The following is an 18,850-nucleotide window of genomic DNA, read 5'->3' as shown; positions in this document are numbered from 1 at the left end:
TTAAAGTATTTGTAGAATCCCTGTTTTTTATGAACACGGAGAAAGATAAACACTGTAGTTATAGTAGTGTGTGTATAATAGAAAGAACACATTGGTGAGAGATAATAAATTATTTTTCCTGTTTACCTAAACTTTATAGATCATAGATCACTACAGATCTATACAGATCACTGTAGACCTCTAGTATATGGCATTCATTCTAAACCTAAAAAGGCATGTAATACTTCATTGGAAAAAGATTTATGATTCCCTTGCTTTCCAGGGTACTCTTAAAAATTTCTTGATATTTTATTAGCTGGTTTTGTAAAATAGTTTTAGAAGTTTTCATTTATTTTTATTACTTTTTTTTTTAAATTTAGAACAGGTCTTATGTGTCTCATATATTTAACCTTGTTCATCACTTCCTTTTCTCTTCTTCTTCTCCCTTTCTCTTCTTCCCATTCTAGTCTGCCTTCCCCTTTCGTTTTTCCTCTCTTCCCTCCTCCCATTTCTATTCTCTCTAGAAAGAAAGAGGGAGCAACATCTCAGTGAGAAGTAATTTTTCAATGTAATGTTAACATTACTTTCACGGCTCAAATTAATCACCCATTCTCCATTATCTCACTGGCTAAAATTTGAAGTCTCATTTCTTGGCAGATAGAAGTGTATTTTTCAACAGAAGATTCACCTGGGACATGACCTTGGGTCCTCCATTAATTCTATGATTTCCAAGAATTGGATATTTTGATGAGCCTCCATAGCTTAATTTGGTTTAGTTACATATCTTTACTGCAAATCAAAATTTCTTGCATCTCCTATTTTCATGATTATTCTCTGTGCTGCTGATCAACTAACATTTCACCTTTTCTTCCCTCCTTGCTGCATTAAAATGGAGCAGTAAACCTGACAGGTGAGAAGTGAAAAATAATCACTCTTCATTTAATACAGAAAAGGAGAAAAAAGAGAAAAGTCATCATGATAATGATCTAAGGCAAAGCATCTCTCAGTCTTAAGTGAATGTAGGCAGTAATCTATCAATGAGGGCAAGTGCAATATTTTCTATGTTACTTACAGCACTGAAAAATAATGTAATACAAGTAGCAAAGTTTCATTGAGGTTTTTTTGTGTCTCCATGGGGTAAATTTTCAAGAGAGAGTAGAGCTCGACAATGCTCAGATGATTTTATTTGTGTTTTAGTGACATGCAATGAGTGGTTGTACACAATAACCAAAGTTCTTGAAGGAATCCATGGTTGTAGTTGAGGCATTAGCTGCTCTAAATGTTCACAATGTCCAATATACATAAACTCAACACTGACTTATAGTTCTACCAGTGAAAATTATACAGTGATATAATTCTTCCTTTTTGGAGTTTTTCCCCACCTATCTCAGAATCATTGCATAATCTGGAATAATTGAAATGTCTTCTACAGGCTGGAGAGATTAAAAAAAAAACCCAGAATATTCATCCAATTACTAATACGTAATAAATAATTATGTTATTCTATAAGTATTCAAAATATTCAGATACATGATTGGAAGAGATTTTAGCAGTTTTATTAGATTATTATGAAATTGCAGCCTGGTACTAACTTTCAAGTAGAAAAAAGTTAAATGAAGCTTGTCCTTGGACAGTACCAGAAACTTAAGGATACTTAAGACTCTTAAAAAAAAGGAAGTACAGAGTAATAGACTTTTTGAAAGCTATATCACACATCTTCAGTAAGAAGAAAGAGCACTAGGGCCAATGCTACTGTGAAAGGAGTTTGGAATAGTCAAAATCTGAATAAAGTACTCTCAAATGAGTTTATATGTACTAATTTTGTTTTAAAAAGACTAAAACAGAATAATCAGATTTAAATTTTTATTGCTTCACTAATGAGAAATTATTACATATGTTAAGGTATTTTCTGGAGAACAGGTGGAGTGTTTTTACAGTAAAAATTTATTTTTTCCAATAAAACCATAGGACTAGTGACTTTCAGAAATTCAGTCAATGGTATTTGACTTTTTTGCATAACTTTTGTAATCTCACTGAATGTCATGTGGCCTTCATTATTTCAAAAGCAGTAAGAAATTGACTGGAGTAATTACAGCTTTATCATTGTCACATTGTGAATCAATGAGGAAAAAGAAAGTATTAAGTTAATGTTAATACTGAGCACCTGGAAAACATTCTGCTATCATTATCCTTAAAATAATCTCAGCTCTGTTTTCACAACATAACTCTTCCTCTGTTTCCTTCTTCATTTTATGTTACATAAAAAATATCAGCCACATTGTTTTTTCATTCAGGACCCCACAGATAATTTGTGAAGAAACACTGTCTGTATAAAAATGCAGAGCGGTAGCTACTCTTCATGTGACACGGTTCTCCATGTTTTGCATCAGATAATGATATGTACAAATAACAGAAGTCAGTTTTAACAAAAATGTCAGTGAGAACACACATGGATTTTGCTTCTCTCTAGAGAAAGGGAAACATAGACAACTTTCTTTCTCTTTTTTCTCTTTCATTCTGTCTTTTTGTTTGTTTGTTTGTTTTATTTTCCTTCATTTGCAGTGGAAGTATTAATTTGATTATAAATATTCATACAGATCTAAGCCTTGAATATATGTAGACCTGATAAGACATATGAAGATTGCATATTTCAGCTGTTACAGAGATGAGAGGAAACAGAGCACATTCTTATGTCCTAGAAAGTGAAAAGAATAGATGTCTTCTCGAATAGGTGTCTTCTGTACTGTTTTTTCTCATATTAAAAATACCTAAAGAATGCATATTATTTTTTTATAGCAATGCAGAACTCTGTGTATAAGATAAGAAATATTTAGTGCCAATAACTTGGGGTGGTCTAGCTCAAGCGTTGGCTGCTTTTTTTATAAAGGTATAGCTAGGTAGCATTTCAAATAAGAGAATTGCCTGAATTTTTATAGGTTTAGCATTATAAAAGTAAAGTATTAGGATGACCAGAAGAATGTTCTGGAAGAGCAATTTACAGCATAATGCAGCTAATTTCTCTCTGACCATTTTACCACTGCAAATTGTAGGTACCCAACCCACTACACATATCTATATTACCTTTGCACTGCATCAAATACTTTTTCAGAAATAAACATCTTGCCTTTAGCATATAATGCCAAACATTCAGGTACCTTTGTCAAGCTAACATGTCTATCTTCTGTTTATGTGTATTCACCTTCTCCATGCAGGAAGAGGGCAGAATCTGATTCTAGAAAGAGCAGCATACCCAACAGCAAGGAGGTCCCCTCTCACCATCCCACAGATCCAGTGGAGCTGCGACGCCTTAACTTCCAAACTCCGGGTAAGTGACAATATCACACTGAGAACTCTGTGATCACAGGCTGATTGCTGATGCTATAACAGAAAAGAAACATGGATTGTTTGAAAATATGTATTCGAAACAAGGGTTTTGGGGGGTGGGTTTTGTTTTTGTTTTTGCTGCAAAATATGTTTCTTCATTAGCTTTTAAAATAATTAAGTAATTTCTTTATTTAAAAGAAAAGCCTGCTTCAAAAAACATTTGAAGTTTTGTAAAAAAAAGAAGCCGAAAGACACATATGCTGTATGAGTGTTCTTTATCTGCTGAAATTCCAGCTTAATCCTAACAATGATAGAAAATATTACTGGGAATGTACATCCCTCTGTTTATTAATGATATGTTTATGGACACTTCTTTATAAATAAGCTTCCCTTTTATCTAATGCATTATCAGGTAATATTAATATCACTGTGAATTCCACTGTTTTGCAAATGTACAATACAGAAGAGAAATACATAACTGGATAAATTCTCTTGATGTTGAAAACAAGGCTGTATGGTATGGTCAAGGAGGATATTAATACGTCAGTAGTTTTGAGGTCAGAAGGAACACACTCTCAAATAGTTTATTAAAGTTTTTTTCATTAATCACTGTTTTATTAAAGCTGTTTAATCTGATAGTCAAGAAGCACAAAGAGAGAAATATTTAAAATAGTATTTTTAACACCTTTGCAGGACTCAGCTTTTTACTTAAATTGGCTTTGTTTTGATTATGTCCCAGTAGACTTGTTTTGTACTATAATATATTTTCATGGAGTCTGATGCTAATAAGATGCTAAATCTTCCTGATCCTCATGCTTTTGTCAAGCTTACTATAGTAAGTAAAAAAAAGTAGTCAATCCAAGTCCATAAAAGCAGGAAATTATGTGCTTGAGATCCTGAGAATTAGCTGCTGAAGTTGACACAATAAATACTATTAAAGGGTTAAGTGAACATGCAAATCTCAATCCTGATCTTCTAAATAATGACTGTATTGAGATGTTGTTGCCCTAGAAGGAGTGTGTCTGCAGACTAATGAATGTGGCTAAAGACCCACACTTCATGCACATGGCAGAAGTAGAAAGGGAAGAATCTGGAGGCTTCAGTATTGCTCCAGCCTTGCTTTTTCAGTCTGTTCCAGTACACTGCTCCTAGCAGCTGGAGCAAATCAAGTGTATTTCAGGAGCACATCTTCTAATTTAATTTCATCTTAGTGTAGGAATCTTGTTGACATGCTCTGGGACCTGTTTAGCATAGGAACTTAAACACAGTAAATATAAGTAATTGAAAGGCTTTATTCAGTGTCCTTCCGAGGCTATAATTTCAGTGGTGGCTCATTCTTTCTGGGTGAAGTTTTCATCTGTTCCTCAGCACTTTTGTAAAAATTTTGAAGGGTTTTACAGTGAAACATATATACAAATCTTGGAAACATGCAAAAACAAATATTGTTCTTAAAGTCTAGTTTATGCCTAAAAGAAGTAATTGTTTGTATACAGATATATAATGAGTAGAGTAAATGGCTGACTAGAATCACAGATTTTTTTTTTTACAAGACAAAAATCATTAACTCCAACCTAAAATCATTAACTCCAACCATTAATCAAGCACCTTATATTCAACAATGAACCATGTCCCGAAGTACAACACCCACATGTGTTCTGAACACTCCAGGGCCAGTGATTCCATCACTTTCCTGTGAAGCCTGTTTCAATGCCTGATGACGCTTTCATCATGAATAATTTCTTCCTATTATCTAATCTGAACCTCCCCAGCGTACCTTGAGGCCTTTTCCTTTTCCTGTATGACTTGTCACCTTGGAAAAAGACAGTGCCCCCACCTAGCTTCTTTCAGGCAGTTGTGTAGAGGACAGAGTCCCCTCTCAGCCTCCTTTTCTCCAGGCTAAACACCCCCAGCTCCCTCAGCTGTTTCTCATAGAACTTACGGTCCTGACACTTCCCCAGCTGCATTGCCTTTCTCTGGACATGCTCCAGCACTTCAGTGTAATTCTTGGAGTGAGTGCTCCAGAACTGAACACAGGATTTGAGGTTTGGCCTCACCAGTGCTGAGTACAGGGGACAATCCCTGCCCTGCTCCTGCTGGCCACACTATTGCTGATCTGCTCAGTGACCTTCCCTGGCATCAAGGCCAGGTTGACAGGCCTGTAGTTTCCTGCATCCTCCTTCCTGCCCATCTTGTTGATGGATGTCCTATTTGGAAACCTCAACAAGTCAACAAGAACATCCCTGTTAGGCAAGACTGCTGGTACATGAGGGAAGGAGGCTCAGTGAGTACTTTAATCAATTCCCTTACTACCCTTGGGTGTATCCCATCCAGTCTCATGCAGTTGTGCATGTCTAAGTGGTGTAGCATGTTCCTAACCATTTTCTTCCAGGATCAGGTGACTTAAATCTGCTCCCCATATTTGTCTTCCTCAGGGGTCTGGATACCCACACAACAGTTGATATTGCTATTAAAAATTTAGGCAAAGAAGGCATTAATTACCTCAGCCTTTACCTCATCAATTGTCACTATGTTTCCCTCTTCATCTAATAAATAATGGAATAATAACTAGATAGATAAGCCTAATTTTTTGCACTCCATTTATTTAGATGCAAAATCTTACCTATCTATTTAGTATTCATCATAATTAAAATGAAACATGAGAGGAAAAAACCCTGCTGTCAAGTGCTAACATAAAATTAATTTATTGCTATTAATTTTTAGTTTACATTGGGAAGGTAAAGTTCTTAAGAAATGGCAAAATTTGTGGCACTTGTAGACACTGTAATTCCACGTCATTGATCTGAAAAGAACTAGAGAGGATTTAAGGTGTACTTTTTCTTGCAGGGCTATAGTTTATCTGTGAAGTTTGCAGTTTTCTGTGAAGCTATTTGAGCAAAACATCTGTGATCTGTTTCTACTAGGACTCCTTTGCTATAATCCTTTTTACAGACTGGAGTATTACAATTACTATTAAAAATACAAGACATCAAATGGTGTTCTTTTTCCCTATTATTATCCTTAATAACCCTAGACAGAAGTCAAGATATTATTCTACTCAGCATACAACCAAATATCAAGGAGAAAAATCTTACTCCAGTAAATTTGTCTTACTCTGTTACACTTGCTAATTAACATGGTCTTAATATGTAAACAGTCACAGTGAAATCGAGGTACAGTTTTTTGTTAGTAAAAGCAGAATTTCACTTAAACTAAATTCAATTAGGGCTACCATGTCATTAAAATCTGACTGATTTTAACTTAGGGGTTTAGAGCCTACTGGAATATTTATCCATCTCTCAACCAGAAACACACCATCAAATAATATGCAATAAAAATTTTTGTAATATGAACATAGAGAAACTACAGAAAGGCTATACATTCAGGGTATCAGCTTTGTTGAGTTTGTTGTTCTTTCATTTTCAAATGTATGAGTTTTATTTTCTGTAAGGTAGCAGAACTAGGTAGGGGGGTACTGCAAAGGGGGCAACTGAGGAAGGGGTAGGGCTGATATGGTTATGTATTGGACTCCTTTTACTGAGAAATCTGCTGTTGCTCTCATAAAATGAGGCATTTCTCAACACTGCCTACGGATAAAACAAGGGACAGAGTGGTGAATGTACTTTCAGCACGAGTGCATCAAGGAAGATGATTTGACATAGTTGTTATTCTAATGATTTATTTCTTTAGATTATGAAAGCATCCACAGTTTGCTTGGAGCTTTCCAGGCAGACTAACTACTTCCAGTGAGAGAGGAAAACAATTTTGAATGAATCCGTAATGTACAGAAGTGTTAGTGAAAAAAATTCTGACTTACATTGGCATACCTGGACTGGCAGTTTTCATTCACCTTGGAGAGGTGAATGAGACACTCCTATAAAATTATGGATTGTCATAAACTTTAGTACTTTAGAAGATTTCTAAACAGCTACATTCCAAAACTGCTATCAATCATATATTTTGTAAAAGGAAAGACCTGATCAGATACAGATATCAAAATAATTTGAAACCTAAGTCCTTGGGACTTAGGAATTTCAAAGTAGGAAATTTGAATTTCTAACCACAATTTTAAATTACTCCAAATAGAGAAGATTAGGTATAGATTTTTGACAAAAATATGAGATAGCAGTATTTTATCTTTGGTGATATTTAGAGAATCATTTCAGTACAAATATGTTGTACTTGTCATAAAATTTTCAGTTCCACATGAGGATGTTATAAAATTTCACAGTCTAAACTACCAGCACAGGAAATGTCTCGCTTTCCTTTCATTTTTAATTGTCTACATTCTTCAATAATGTAAGGAGATCTAAAGAGCTCTAACCTAAAGAGTTTCCTGGCTTACCATGTTCTGAAAGGATCAAATTTATTTCTGGCTTCCATCCTCACTGGATGAAGTAACTCCATAGATAAATTTCACACTTTGCCTTGACATTTGGAATAGCCCACAGTTCTCTAACTGAGACCAAGATCCCAGGTCCGTGTGTGTTATCCAAAAATGTGTATGTGTTAGATAAGCCCATATGGCAGTGAGTGGGTCACAGCAGTGCCAAGTTCTCTTTGAGTAAACATGAAAATACCCAATCTCTCAGTAGGATTTCATTTTTAATTCTGTTATTCTTCCATAACTGGAATAGCTGAAGAAAAGTCTATCACATTCTTACCTTTCTACAAGTTGCCTGTGAAACACAGAATTAAAATCATTAACCTGGTGCACAAATTTTAGTGGTCTCTATGCCACATGGTAGAGTTAAGGTAAAGAAGGGCTAATAATTAAGCCTCACAAAAGGTTTAATCAAATAAGGCAGCCCAGTTGTACAGAGGAAAATTAACTGAAATTAAGTAGTTTGAGTGGGTTCTAAGAGATACAAGGCTCAGGCAGACTTCAATCTGCCAAACAGCCAGAGAAATAAATTGAGTCATGTCTCAAAAGTGACTGATTTTTTATCCTCATTTAACTATAAAATGTGTCACACTTATAAGTAATTTTTGTAATTGGGTGCCAATTAAACAATTATCTCATTATATCTTATGAACTAAAGAAGATGCTTTTAAATACAAGAAAAATAAATAGAGTCATTACAGCTCTAAGTTAAAGACTTTTTTTTTAATTAGATAAGTGCTCACTTATTCCCTGAGTTGCTAAGGAATTGCCACAAACTTATTTCCATGATAAAGAAGAAAAAGCATAAAACATTTTCAGAGGAAAAGTGTGCAAACAAAAAAAAAAGGTGGAAAAAATGACGTCTGGATTTAGGTACCTGCTTTGCAAGACAGCAGAAATTTTTTGCGCCTTTTGTCCACTCAACATCTGTTTAAGAGAATCATGACAATGCTGAAGGAAGTACTGTGCTTTGTCTCCAAAAAAACAGACTGAAATGCTTTCTCATAGTGTGCCATTCTACATTTATGTCTTCTTATGCACATGTCTCACATGGAGAATTGAGGCATCTAAGAGAGAAAACTGATGAAAACTGCACTTCTCTGATATCCCATTTTGCTTTGAAACCTGGAGGAACCCAGTATTCGTTTAGCTAGGAGATGAAGTTGAAAATTCTTCTCTTCACAAGAGTTATCCCTTTTTTTCCCCCTGGATTTTGGACCATAGTTTTTGTGACATCTTATTGTATTTGACATTTTTAGATCAAGACCTTCAAATTAGGCTTCTCCTGTTCTCACTATAGGTGACTTTTACACATCACTCAGAAGTGGTGCTTCTGCTATGAGATCCTAAGGCTTCTTGTTAAAGCTCAGTCTTGTTGCAGAAAAAGATAAACTGTTTTCATTCCAGAATAATTGATTAAGTTTTGAAGAACGTAAAATATTCTGGAACAAAAGTGGCATAATTTTGCAGTGTTCTATATGCATTTGCAATTATTTTAGAATAGCTGTTGCAGAATGATCTATTTCTCTAGACATTGTCTTGTAAATTTGTCTTTGTAATTTCTTGCTCTGGCCTAGCTTTGTCTCTGTGAAAATGAAATTTTAAAGTAACAGTAATTTTCATGTACTAAAGGCATTCTTGATGAATTTTCATGAATGCTGAATTCCTACTGAATAAGGGTCATCTTTACTTTTTTCTGTTTTCCATGTCAGAATTTAAAGTAGGTGGTTTTTTCTATCCTTTTGATAAGTCTCAACAACCACTATTACTTATTACTTCCTTTACTATAAAGGGATATCTTAATCAACATAGATTAGTATGTAAAAGAGTCTTCTATATTATTAAATAAAAATGAGAAGTTTGTAAAGACAATTAATTCAATGTGGACCTAAAGTACCACTCATTTCCTAAAGAAATTTCTGTGACAATTATGTGTCACATTTCTGTTTCATGTAGGTTATAGTCTGGATATCAGCATATTTGCTCTTTAATTTGTAACTTTGTTCTTGTTTATTGTGGGTATGTGAACCTACCGTTCCAAACTGGTAAATAAATGTATGTGTCATAAATGTTTCTAAAAACCTTTATCATAAAACCCTGACAACAACAAAATCCTAATTTAACACACTAATGACAAGCCTAAAACACCCACTTGATAAAGGAATATAATTAACAGGTTTAATGTCTGTTAAGATATAGATGATTTCTGACCTTGCTCTCTTAGTTTTTTCCTTGAAATTGTGGCAGAAATAGTATTTCATGTTTCTTAGTCATGTAATTACCACAGATTAAACAGGGGATAATTCTACACTGTAATCAAACCATATATTGTAATTTAATTAATGTAAAGGGATTACTACTAGTCTGCATAAGATCAATTACATTTGGTAATCTTCTACCAAGTCTGGAAATAAAATTTTTAATGGGTACAATTTTAACTGTGTTTTGCATGTGATGGTTTTGAGGGTGTTCTTTCCTTTGAGTTTTCAGATGGTTTTATCTCTTTTTTTTTTTTAAAAAAAAGGGATACTGTACTTAAAAGAGAATTTGAAAGCATGTTTCAGCATGCTATTTCTTTTGACTTTTTAGCATGTCACAGGACCTGTTGTAATTTAACTGTATTTTGTCTTTAAGTTTTTGTGTTGTCATGACATGTGTTGATTGGTGTGGGAGTGTGTCATCAAATAAGTGTATTTTCTTATTTGTAACCACAAAAAGAAGTGAGTTTAGCTGTTTTTTAACTGGGATCTTTTGAGTCAAGTTCTACACCTGCTCAATTGAAGCCTCATGCTTTTGCATGAGGTGTGATGACATCTTAGGATGTTTATTCATAGCATATTCTTTTATGATTCACAGACTGATTGCATAACAAAAGCCCTCCAGCAGTTCTTTTAAAAAATAACTACTTCTATCATATCAGTAGAACCCATTTTATGTATTTAAAGTATGAAAATAGAACAAATGCAATTACTTTGTAAGTTAGCTGCCAAATATTATTTGAGGAAAGTTATTCAAAATGTAATTGCTGAAAATGAGACGTAGAGGAAGGGTTTAAAGTCAGTTAAAATGTGTCAGTTTCTGAAGTTGTAAGAAGCTCCTCCTTTTGCCTTAGAAAAATTTACCTTCTAATTTGTTATTTGCACAAATTGTTTAATGTAAAATCTCCCTTTGGAAATGTTAAGTGTCATATAGAGAAGCATATAAATAAAAACAATTCAAAAAAAGAATGGGTGTTTATCATCTTTAGAAAAATATTCCTTCACAGTAAGTTAATTATTATGATTTGTGTTCATGATGCTGATGATTTAGTCAGGTTCACTGTGTGATGAGTGAGTCTCATACTCACTGGGTTTATGACCTGTATATTTACAGTAGGGTTATTGCACCTTTAAATATCTTAGTTGAGTTACCAGACGCTGTTTTGTGCATGTCTGAAGTGCCTGTATGTACAAGATGATTGATTATGATGGTCTACTGCTGTTACTAATTTGTTTCCCATTTCCGATTGGCTTTTACTTTTTACAGCTTTGAGCAGTAATTCAGTCCCCTACGCCTCCCTGATTGGCTCTGTGTCCTCCCTCTCTAGCCAAACTACCATTCAGTCCTTATATGATAATAACTCTCTCCCACGATTCGCTCGAAAAGGTCTAAACATCTTTGTCTCTATTATTTTCTCTGTTCAAGCACTGTTTTAGATGTACATCAGTCCACCTCCATTTCTGGATCAATCTAGAGTTCTCTTGTGCCTTTTCACCCACATATTTTCCATAGGGGTGCTTGATCTGGATCAATCCGTCTAATTATTAGATGACTGTCACCCACACTCATTTTGAGAGTAGCCAAGTCCTAAGTAAAATTTGTAAGAAATGGGAGAGAAGCAGAGCTGCAGCAAATAAATTAGAACTTAGAGACTAATTTTTTAATTTAAATTTTTAAGGAATCTCCCCAATGATCTGAATATTCTGCTGAATAGTTGACTGACAACTTGCCTTAATATCTTAACATCACAGATGTGCTATGAAGATTCCCTGAAATATATATATAGGGTCAGAAGAATTAGGGCCAGTGCTGCTGGACATTATTTTGGAGTCTATTATGATGCTTGAAATGTCAAAAAATCCAAAAGAAAACAGGAATTAAAAATAAAATTAGAATAATTAAAATAATTAAAGCATATACTATAGCGTGACTGTGTTGTAGCCACATGGTCATTTTCAGCTATGTTTAAAGGAAATGCAAGTCAACTGTCTTAGGCATGCTCTTGAAAGTCACGGTGACAAAGCAAACTGCATTGTGCAACATGCCTTCCAGCTTGAGCCCCCTTGAGTCATCAGTGTTTTCCCTTTGTAATTTCAAGAGATCCTGGGGTTCACTAGCTTAACTTTTTCTTGCCAGCTCTGATTTCTTCCCATAGCTATTGAAACCTCACTTTCATTTTAGGTGTGATAGTCTAAAATATGAAGAGAAGAATGCAAGCATTTTGGAGAAAGCTCACGAAGACTAATAGCTTGAAATAAATATGTGCACAAAATTTTGCCTGTCAAATCTTAAGCTGGCAGATTGTTCTAGTTGACCCCACATCTTTTCTATCTTTTTTGGGTTTTTATTTTTATTTTTTGGGTTTGTTTTGTTTTGCTTTATTTTGTGTTTTTGCCTTGCTGTCCCTGTACGCCCTGACATACCCATCTGTACTTCCAATTCCAAGCCCTTCTTCTTTTTCACTTAGTATCTTCATCAGTGGACAAAGATGTTTACACCTGAAGTAGATTGTAGGTACTTTTAGAGGTTGATAAATGGGGTTAAAGACTAAGCATATTTTAAGGCACTAGTGCAGTCAGCATGTGAGTCCAGCCAAACTGTACAACCCCTGCCTCTACAATCTGCTACTAGTGAAAACATTTTTGGAGTTCTAATTGTCTTATGTCCAATGTTGTCTTCAGTGACTGTTGTCTTAAAGCAGTGATGCATGTTGTTCTAGTCATTCATAGCTGCATGTCAGTCACCTCAGAATTCTGTAAAATACTTAAGTATTTCTAATTTAGAGTACACAGTCAGTCCTCTATACCTTGATGCATTATTATTATTAAATCTTTCAATTTCATTATTTTATGCTTTATTTTATAAGTTAGTTTTATGTTGGTTTAGGTTTGTTTTTTTTTTTTTTACCTTTGCAGGTTCAGGTGTCTCTGGTTACCTTGGTAACCTTCATTATTGAAGTTTGTTTTTCTTGATTACGCATAAGTCACTTTGTTTTCTGTCAAAACACTATTGTTTCCCCTTTAGGGCTCTTTCAGTGTCTGTTTCTCAGTTCACATTTCCTCATCTAATTCAATAGAGTTTTCATTTCATGCATTGCAGTAGAAGGAGTTTGAAATGACATTAAGAGTCATTACTCAAAGCAGAGGTCAACATCAGGTCTAACTGTTTCATTTTTCCATGCCTAGCTAAACTCATTGACTCATATAACACTAGCTCTTTCCTTAACACTAGGAATGTTAGCTTTGGGAATATGTTTGGTGACTTCTTTTAATTTGGCTTCAGAGCTCATCTATGCAGAGCATGTCCTGCTTTGAGTAACCAAACTATTTGCCTGCTTCTCTCACATATGACATCCTTACACATTTATAGACATTGTAACTACTGCATTTTCTAAATTTTAGAGCAATGCCATCACTGTAATTTACTTTAAATTTTGTTCTTCTTTCTTGTTCAACAGGTATGGCCAGTCATCCCCCAATACCTATTTTGGAACTTGCAGATCACATTGAAAGATTGAAAGCAAATGACAATTTGAAGTTCTCACAGGAGTATGAGGTAATTTTCCCCACTTCTTTACTATTCAAATTTTAAATGTCATGCTTGCTGTTTCCAAGACTTCTCTCTGATATGGTGCCCAGTTTGTATGATATGATATTAAAACCATGATAAAAAATGGTGTAAAAGGATGGGTGGGGTGGTTCTTTTGCTTATAAAATCCAGTTCTCTTTTTATAAGTATACATGTCAGGCAGATTCCATGGACACATACATGAAGTAATGTGTGAATGATACAGCACAGACTTGTTTTAATATACACAGACATATCTCTTTCCTGCAGTTTAAAGGTCCTTAGATTGTTTTAAAAATCTCCTGTATAATGTTGACAGGACACATACAGCAAAAGCTCCAAAGAAGGTTCAGTCCACTGCTTTAGTTTTTTACATGAGATAAAAGTGTTTGCAAGTGCTTGTTGTCTCTTCTAGTGTAGCAGTTTCAGGACATTGCATTTTCCTCCTGTCAACAACACCACTTTGATAAATTGTGAATGATGGTCTAGAAGAGTATGAAAGAATTTAACTGGAAGACAGTAATCATTTACCAGCCACCTTGTCTGTAACCCCTGGAGTATTATAGGTATTGCTATAGTGGAGGGTAACAGCCTCTCAGGTTAGTAATTTGTGGTTAAAAGGGAGCCATCCATTAAACCTGGTAAATTATAGCTGTTACTTTAATGCCAAAATATTGTCCATGTCAAAAATATGTGGATCAAGTATACACTGCACCATTAGTAAAGAAGTGCTTCTACAGATCAGCTATAGGTGATCATGTCAGTGATCCAAGGATTAACAGCCCCCAGAGGGGTCACTGACACTGTATTTTCTTTATGGTCTGTTGTGTCACTAATCCTTGCTTAAAATCCTTCAACACTTTTTCAGGATGGTGGAGTAAAAGCCTGAGTTGCTCTTATTTTTTAGGGACCTCTCATTAGTTGCATTTGAAGGTTCATATGGACACTGGCAGTGCAGTAAAAAACACTCAAGATAACTTTCACATTTTAGTTTCATAGTAACATATTACTGCAGGGTACATGGAAACCCTATGAATTTTAAAAGTCTTGACAGAAGATGTTAAAAATTGATACTAAGTACTATGATAAAGAACTACAATTGCTTATTTTTTAATTGAATGTAGTATTCAGAAAGTCCTTAAGACTGCTTTAAGAAATTATCTCATTAGATATTAAAAGGAAAATACAGTTTCAACAATTCCTGGAAATAAATTTGATGAAGAACAGCTTAGGATTGCTCTGTCACACAAAAAAAAAATATGGGAGAATCTCCTAATATTTCTATGTGTATACTCCTAACTATGGAGATTGTAGCCTGTAAATAATCAGGCAGAAATTTAAGTTGCAGAATGTTCACCATTATAAAAGATAACATTTGGTGCAAATTTCAAAACCATTTGCTGTTGTATTATGGGCAAATTTATTGTTTTTTCAGTGTAGAAAATCCCAAGCCATTTACAAATCATATACTATAGAATAATTTCTCTACAAATAAACAATTCAGCTGTACAACATCTTGAACATGGTGGGGATGTGGCGTGGTTTTCTTATGCTGTAATATAAATTAGAATTTTTGTTTTGTATTATCTCTTTCTTACTTAAGTATTTTGTCTCTTTCTTAATTAAGTAATTAAAATAATAGTGAGGGTGTAATTTTAATAATTTATAGCCAATATTGAAAGATATATCATTTAATTCTTAGTATCTTCTGACCCCACAGAAGTTTCTCTAGTCTGCCTAAACAGGACAATTTTCACATTCTGTCTTTCCTTCATTTGTTTGAGGTTCTTTTCCCTTTTTTTTTTTTTTTTTTTTTTTAAGTCTTTATAAAACATACCATCTGGAGCAGAATTGTCAGACATTCAAGATTAGAATATGGGCAACTATGGGTCAACATCAAGCTTCATTCATATTGCTTTGCCCAAGAAGTTTCAACATTTATCTTTAAAATTACAGCTTTAGAGATAGCACTTCATTTCCATCTAGTCCAAGATTCATCCATTTTGAAATAGAATTAGTGAAAAGCACTGCTTTTTGGTTTCATGGTCTAGGCTAGGCAGTGGACTAAAGCTGTAGTTTGATGATCACTGTAAGTCATCTCTGTGTCTTGGCTGTGCATTCCTGTTGTCTCTCTTGTGCCAATCCTGGCACTAGCAGATGTGCAGCTGTTCAAGGATTATCTCAGGAAATAGATTCAGCTGAAAACTAATTGTTTTATTTTTCTTTGCTGTTCTCAATTGGATCTGTTCCCTGAACTAGCTCACCACATGTCTACTTAAGCTCTCGTGCCAGCAACAGGAAGTAGTGAGTATATTTGTGGTCAGAGATTGGGACCTTCTACTTCAGCAGCAGTTCTCACTAATATCCTTTAAACAATCTTTTTAAATCTGATTGCAAGGCAGAAAGAGGTGCAGATGGTAACAGTTCAGTCATTATCACTTCAAATAATGCTAGAGTATGTGAGACAGAAGGAAAAAGAAATACTTCTCATATTCAAAAGTTCAAAGTGTAACACACAGCACAAAACTACTGACCTTTATTGATACCAGCCAAGTTGCCCAATTAATTGCTGTTTAGGGAAGCAAAGAGTTTTTGTCAATTACCACTGATGATTTGGTTTGGTTGTTTTTGGGGTTTTTTTAATAATGTCCTTTTCTCATTGGCAGTCAATTATTTTACTTTACTTTTTATGGAATTGTTTGCATTGCATGGATTAAATTCTTCAAAGATGTATTGATTGTATATAGTAAGTGATAACTTTGTGATACCATAAAGTAAAATATATGTTGATTGTTTTCTGATAGACTCTGGCTTCTCTTCCTTCTATCAGGAAGTTACTTCTATTTCAAAAGGATGTCTAAATTATTTTTTTAGCACAGCCTACTTCAGTTACCACTTCAAAAGAATTGCTTGTTTCAACACACAAACACAACTTTTCATTTTCTAAGGAACACCTGAATATGTATTCCCCTTCCATTCTTGCTCATATTCCATCTAATTACTTTTGATCAGAATTTCTGATCAAAAGTCAACACAAGCTTGGTTTCTTCCTTTTAGGAGAATATCACTTCTTTCCTGTTTCCACTTTCTCCTCAGACAGACAAACCTCCTTGTCTCTTCATAACAGTGTATTCTCCAGTGTAGAACAGCTTCTAGATATATTATGTTTTCTAAGGCTCAGTGCCATCAACTAGACAAGTTCCTACTTCTACAAGTTTTCAGACACTATTCCTTAGTGTCTTCTTCAGGGCATCTCCTATCCCAGCCCTTACAGCATCTCCGCAGAGCAATAGAGATTTCTTCCATTGTACTTCTCTCACATATTTACCATGAATACCATCTTTTATGGGACAACAGGGGCCAAGCCTCATGGATTATTGGCAAGATTCAAATAAACTTAAAATTCATATGCCGTGTAACGTGTTAACACAAGATAGCGCTATGGCTCCTAAAAGAGGTTAATTTCTACTTCAAAATAAATTTTTCATAATCCTTTATTAATTTTTTGTTAGCTTGCAATCCCAAAGCCTAAACAAATGTTGATTTACTTAAAATCAAATATCATATAATTAATGTCATACAGTTATTTTGTGTTCTCTAATTTAAAGTCAGGATTGACCCCAGCTGATTATTGGGAAGCTTTTGCTGACTTTGGCAATTTCAGTGGGATTTTTATATAATGTAAGGGTCCATATGGACTTGACAGCTGCTAAGCAAAAATCTGTGTTTATAAGATACTGACCTTCATATTGTATCTCCTTCTTATCTGAGACTTCAGAATTTAAAAATAAAAAGTGGTCATGGAGATAAACTGAATAAAACCAGTAATGTTCTGCCTATTCTATGATGTACTTGTAATTTCCTCCTATATGGTAGAACAGAAAATATATTCCTCCAAAGCAGATTTCTGAGACTTGTAATAATTTAACATTTCTTTTCTGAGGTTTGTACATAAAACTTAGCACCCTTAAGGAAGTGGATTCAGATTCACACTATTTTTGCATGAGAATCTGTCACTACAACACAAAATTTACACTATCAGATTCTGCATGATTTACTGTGAATATGTATATATGCACTGGTTAACAAATGTTACAAGAAATTTTATATAATTTAATGTTTTCTCTCATCAGATTTCTTTCTGTAAAATTCTGTAAATTTATTTCTGTAAAGCCAGTCTTTGAATTTAAAACTGAGTATTGGAAAACATGAAGATGCATTTTGACTTTTCTTTTGTAGCTTTTCAGAATTGGTTAAATTTGTAATGGGAATACAATTTACTGAATATCTTGTATTTCTCTTTTTGTATCTCAAGCTGCAACAACATAAATATTGGATAGTAAAACATAGTAAATATTGTATAGTAGAACCACATATAAAATATATATCGGTTCAGGAAGAACAGATAATCCTCTGAATTAATCTCTATTGAAGAAACAGCTGCACTTAACTGTTACATCATTGTAGATAATAGTGTCTTGTGGAAAAATCAATTTTTTTTCCAGCAAAACTATGGTTTTTGTTTTTTTTCCTTATAATGGTTTCATCTTTATAATATTACAAACATCATTTATTGGGATTTTCTAACTTTACTTACATAGGATGTGCTCCATTTATTAAGAAACAATTAGTGTAGTCAGTGAACAGTGAAAAAATGTCTTATTAGTATCACATATATTTGCATTCATCTTGGTTGTTTGGATCTTAGTTCCACCTAGGGTAGTATCTGAGCCAGCAGTATAGTTATGGTAAAGAATTTTAAAGACATAGTGCAGGAATTTGAAATTCTGCTAGTCAAGACTTAGACTGGGGTATTATCTTCTTCCTTTGTGTTGGGAATGCTTCATTGGGATAACAGCATTTGTTTATGCTTATATAATTAATCAAATAAAAGAAAACTGGTATTACATATTAGGATGCAATGTTTTGGTCTGATACTGAATGTTTTTTTTGCCAAGGCATTTCACAGACACAGTTTAGGTAGTCAAATTACTGCCTGACAGGAGGGATAGCCAGGTGGGGTTTGGCCTCCTCTCCTGAGCAATAAGTGACAGGAGAAGAGGAAATGACCTCAAGCTGTGCCAAGGGAGGTTCAGCTTGGACATTGGAAGGAATTTTTTGCTGAAAGCATTGGAACAGAGGGAAGTGGTGGATTCACCATGACTCAAAGTGTTCAAGAAACAGCTGGGTGTGACATTTAGTGCTATGATTAGAGTGCTGGTGGTTGGTCAAATGTTGGACTCAATGATCTTGGAGATCTTTACCAACATTAATAATTCAAGGATTCTATACTGTAATGTCTTGGTTCGACAAGACAGGAGTCTGTGCAAGAGGGTAAAG

The 18,850-nt window shown here is 34.4% G+C and overlaps 1 protein-coding gene across 44 annotated transcripts in view; it reads left to right on the top strand.

Annotated features, from left to right (window-relative positions):
* PTPRD (protein tyrosine phosphatase receptor type D) overlaps positions 1–18,850 on the top strand; it is a 1,155,761-nt gene that overhangs the window by 1,057,243 nt on the left and 79,668 nt on the right. For 23 of the 44 annotated variants that reach the window (XM_077790475.1, XM_077790477.1, XM_031507363.2 and 20 more), the window contains 3 exons: positions 875–889; positions 3,192–3,304; positions 13,401–13,498. In XM_077790475.1, the coding sequence (XP_077646601.1) occupies positions 875–889; positions 3,192–3,304; positions 13,401–13,498 (226 nt within the window). Of the gene's footprint in view, positions 1–874; positions 890–3,191; positions 3,305–11,209; positions 11,330–13,400; positions 13,499–18,850 lie in introns of all 44 variants that reach the window. The other 21 variants (XM_031507362.2, XM_077790495.1, XM_077790505.1 and 18 more) reach the window with 3 other exon arrangements.

This window comes from Lonchura striata, chromosome Z (genome assembly GCF_046129695.1).
Source record: "Lonchura striata isolate bLonStr1 chromosome Z, bLonStr1.mat, whole genome shotgun sequence".
Taxonomy (NCBI): Eukaryota; Metazoa; Chordata; class Aves; order Passeriformes; family Estrildidae; genus Lonchura; species Lonchura striata.
Note: the sequence above shows the minus strand (reverse complement) of the source record. Positions and strands in the feature narration are given on the sequence as shown.